The sequence below is a fragment of the Merops nubicus genome, unplaced genomic scaffold (assembly GCF_000691845.1).
Source record: "Merops nubicus isolate BGI_N331 unplaced genomic scaffold, ASM69184v1 scaffold3137, whole genome shotgun sequence".
Lineage (NCBI taxonomy): Eukaryota > Metazoa > Chordata > Aves > Coraciiformes > Meropidae > Merops > Merops nubicus.
The window spans coordinates 15323-20166 of NW_008622150.1; the positions used below are offsets into that span (position 1 = coordinate 15323).

At 40.1% G+C, this 4844-nt stretch overlaps 1 protein-coding gene across 1 annotated transcript in view; it reads left to right on the top strand.

The window, feature by feature from the left end:
- The window catches only part of EVC (Ellis van Creveld syndrome), a 53627-nt gene that overhangs the window by 15071 nt on the left and 33712 nt on the right, over positions 1–4844 (top strand). The window contains exons 9-10 of the mRNA XM_008944668.1: positions 563–779; positions 3261–3409. Of these exons, the coding sequence (XP_008942916.1) occupies positions 563–779; positions 3261–3409 (366 nt within the window). The remainder of the gene's footprint in view (positions 1–562; positions 780–3260; positions 3410–4844) is intronic.

Genomic DNA, 4844 nt, shown 5'->3' on the forward strand with positions numbered 1-4844 from the left:
GCATTGTCTAAAGCAGTTGCAGTTTCACCCAGGAAATCTTAACTCCCTACTATAATTCTGAGCTTCTCTAACAGTGCAACGAAAGCTGCTAGGCTATAGGCAATTATACTGATTTTTAGCTGACCACATACTTAAAGACTCCCAGCAGCATCAAAATCAGATGTGTCCTCATTTCAAAATGAAGTCACATACTGGTGTGCCATATTGTAATCTTGAAAAGAGGTCCAGGACTCCATGTTGTCCTGCTGTCCCATCTTTCCCACTTGAGTATTTTAAGTTTGTTCTGCAAGCTTGTTGTCATCTTTTCCTGCCTTGCTGTCTTCTTGACAGCTACAAATAATGAAAAACACCAATAATTTTAGATGAGCTCTTGCAGCTGAACAGTTGCTGAAACTGAAGGCTTTCAGAAGTATTTAAATACATTAAGATTGTTATTCACATGGTCTTGAGAAGCCTTATTGGTTTTCTGCCTAGTTTGGTAATTAATAATACAACACAAGGACAAGCACGACCAAAGACCTATTTGTGATTTCTAAACAGCACTTTTAAATATTTGGTTTAGGGCATTCAGGAAAGATTATTCAACTGGGAGTTTATGGTAAAAATGATCGATTCGCTGAAGTCCTATCTACCAGAAGAGTGCAAGTGTAGATTAAATATTGTGTCAAATATTCTGGACCATTTAACTGTAAAGAATAATCTCTCAGTCCAACAAAAAGAAGAACTTTTAACAGATCTGCACAAGGCCTTCTGGGAGCAGCTGGCACATTTCAGTAATGGTGAGTACTTAGACCAGAGCTCATGACTTAACAAATACAGGTATGAGTTCTCATTACTGTGTTAAATAGTAAAGGGGGAAAAAAAAAAAAAAAAAGAAAATGTTTTCAGCCATATGTCCCTCTTTTTAAAAAATATACTGATGAATCAGTCAAGAATACTGTTATTGTGAAGAGTGGATGCTTAGAATAGGAACTTTGGCTTTAAGCCTTTTAGGTCTTGTTCCAGGCATTACTATAAACTTACTCTACAGTTCACATAATCTATACCTTATTTCAATAATTTGAAGATTGAAGAAGCATTATGTTTATTACAAGTATTTGTGATATTTCTCCATTTATTCTTCACATCCTTGACATTGTTGGTGATACTGGCTAACAATCAGGACAGTAATAGCAGGTTCTTTATGTGCCACTTTGCATGGTTACCTAGCACCCAACACATTGAGAAACATCCCTACAGTTTCTCTGGTAATAGCAGGTTCTTTATGTGCCACTTTGCATGGTTACCTAGCACCCAACACATTGAGAAACATCCCTACAGTTTCTCTGGTAATAGCAGGTTCTTTATGTGCCACTTTGCATGGTTACCTAGCACCCAACACATTGAGAAACATCCCTACAGTTTCTCTGGTAGGTTCTGTATCAAAGGCTCAGTGCTTCCCATCAGCACTTAAGGAAAATTATAGTACATGTTCAGCCAAAAGGAAAACAGTGCAAAGTATTTTGTTCTCACATATTTGCCAGAGCCATTTCTGCTACTTGTGGGCATATTTGAAGAAAATTGTCCTAGCATAATAGCATTAGGATTAGAATTCAGTGACTTAGAATGAATATAGACTTGTTGCAGTGCTGCTCATTGGCTTTCAGGCTTCGTGTCAATAAATTGTGCTGTATCTCAGAGTCAGCAATTCACAGAATCACAGAATGGTTGAGGCTGATGGAACCTTTGGAGATACTGAGCAGGATTGGACCCTGGCATAAACCACTCATTACTAACTTACAGGTGGACTTTGTGTTGGTTTTAAATCCATCTCATTGTCTGCTCACCCAGCCTATAACTCATCCTCTTCTCTATGAGGATCTGGCAAGCGTAAACATACATCTGCAGGCATTTTTCCCCCCCCCTCGTTGTCAGGTTTCTCTTGTTCCAAAGCAAAAATACCTCTGTTCAAGCCTTGATTCTATGCAAAGTAGGTGTTTATAGTATATCTAGCTGTAAATTATAGTTAGTATAGCCTGTGCAGAAGGGCATTGTCAGCCTCCTGGGTTTAGATAGAAATCTAATGTGCTTCAGAAAAAAAACTGGAGTGCGGCATTTTCACGTAGAGGTCATGTTGACCTTGCTTATGAGTGCCTAAATGCAGAGGTTAAACTGTACTTATAATTCACAAGCAAAACAAAGCCGGGCTAGACTGCGTGTAGGAAACAAGGAAGTAGCAAAGAATCAAGTAGTGTTTAAAAATAACTGTTGCTACATTTGTTCAGATGAGATTTTTATTAGAGGCTCTCCTGTGCTTTCAGTGCACTTTCAAGTGTTTTGGCAGTGCATCATCAGCCTGTGGATAAGCACAATAAATTAGCATGGAGAATAAGTGACATGCTTGGTGCTACAGTACTGTACTCCTTTATTTCTCCACAAAATTTTTCATAGTTAAAGCAGCTTGACATGGTGGCAGACCAGCAGCCACAGATGACTATTCTTTCATATTTCCCTTAATTGCCTGTGTCAGGAGTGAAATACTGGTCTGGGGCAGGTTGAGTGGGGGAAATGAATAAAGTTGTTCTTAGATGGACAGTCAATGAGACAGGAAGTGGTAGCAGAACATCAAAAGCACCAATTCCACTCAAGCACAGGGTTTAGACAGAATCAGAATTCATAAGTCACTTGGAGCTACAGGGAGGGATGAAGGAGGGAAGAGCTCAGTCACAAATATTTCACTGTACTAGCACAAAAGCAGAGGGACCTTGACAGCTTTTGCTGCAGGTTCCTCAGTGTGTCACTTTGGAAGCCTGGTATGGCTGTACGCCGGCTCAAGCTAACCTGGACTAGGACTGCTCTAGAGCTTCTCTCCCCAACATATGATACTGCCCCATCCTTGCACCAGCATTTGCACATCTGCAGTTCAGTACCAAGCCACTTCTGGACCTTCCTGAAGCAGGAACAGGGCATTTGGGGTGCTGCATATAGGAATCTGTTTCTTGAGCTAACATACTGCCTTTGCATAAGCATCAGTGCCGGTGAAAAGGAGGGTGCAGGGTAGGAATGATCCAAAAACCTGATAGATTTAAGTGCCATGTAATGACTCAAAAGTTCACAACTAAAAAGACCATCAGGGTCACTGTCAGATTTGGAATCCTGCGTGGTAGTTACTTGCCCATTTCACTAACAGATTTCTGTGAACTTACGTTGCGTGGCAGAAGCAGATGCTGTTGTCTCCCTGTGGAGTTGTGGTATCTAATCATCAGTGCCTTACGTTACAGAATGCATCCAACAGAGTAAAGACCTGATCCTGAAACGACTGGAGTGCCGCGCAAAGAGGAGAGAGGAATTCAAACACAGACAGGAAGCTGAACAAGGGAGTCTCCTCAGTAAAACTTTTCATTATGAAGATCTTCATGATTTTCTAAAGGTGAGCACCTAAAAGCCAACTGTATTGCAGATTTCTCCCTGTTCCATAAAACTGGGATTTTTGAGTCCGTCTGAGAATCACGTACAGTACCACAGGTAGGATAGGGTCATACCCTAAATCACCTAGAGACTTTACCTCCACTGTTGGTCTTCTCACATTGGAACAAAATGCCAAAGGGCATTAGTGCATATTTTACAGAAAACATCTTTTACTTGGATACTATATGTTTGGTTCAAAACAGGAAGTCTCTGGAGGAAAGTATCTGGCCTGTATTACAGAAGGCATACTGCACTTATCTAACTGCTTATCTATGAATGAGTTTACTGAAGCTCAAAAGAATATCCAGTTTCACATAAACAGATTATTCATTATGATTGCTGGTAAGGTACCTTAGAGAAGCTTCGCAAATAGATAGTTTATTATGTGTTGTGGTGAGCAGAGCCCGCCCTAGGCAGGGATCGGCGTGCGGAAGATCTGGCGATGTAACGGAAAGCTCAGACTGCCCACGAGGGGCCTTGTGGGCCTGGCTTGTCATAGATAAGCAATTGCAGCTGCGCAATAAACGCCATTTGCAACATCCTTCACATTGAAGCTCATGTGTGCTGATGGTACCCAGCGGTAGAGGTTGGGTGGCAGAGATCCCGGGGTTCGGGTGTCGGTAACGACAATTATGGTATACAATGGCCAGTGTAATGTTTTCTTGGACATACTTTCTATAGAATTCTTGTTTTTATTGTTCAGAATGTACATATAAAATTAAAGTTCTTAGCTGTAAATGCTGAGGGCTGCAAAACTGCTATAACTGCTGAGAACTACAGACCCAAGTTATTAAGAAATAAAAAAAAGATCAATCCTCAATTTTCATGAAAAGAAACAATTTAAGGTTAAAGTGGTTACATCCAGCAGCATTAAATTTGATGAAATTTAATAACTTGGGTAAATTACTGTAAGAGAAGACCCAGATTCTAGCTGTAGCAAACTGTCCAAATTTATTGATCTCAACACTGCAATTTTGTACTGCAGGGCCAAGTTTTAATTAAATTTTATGAATTGGATAATGCAGTTACTGTTCTTATAGGCAACACCTGTTGGGCAACACCTCACTTCAAAACAAAAGGTTTCAGGCACTTAAAACAGTAGAGCACATTTTAGCCCTTCAGCTTTTTGTAACCCAAGACGTAATTCTAGCACACATTTTTGTAACCATTGAGCACTTGAGAATGTATTTTCCTGATAGACATAATTCAAAACGCTTGGACACATCCCATATTCCTTAAACAAAGCTTAGAAATTTTGTATTGAGACCTGTCCCCTACAAAGTTAGAGCTGCACAGCTTTGTGCAAGAGATGCTCTGTTCTGTACACCTGAGCAATCTAACAAATATACTTAAACTGTAAACAAAAAAAATCTGTTTAGCACAGGCTGAGCAGGAAT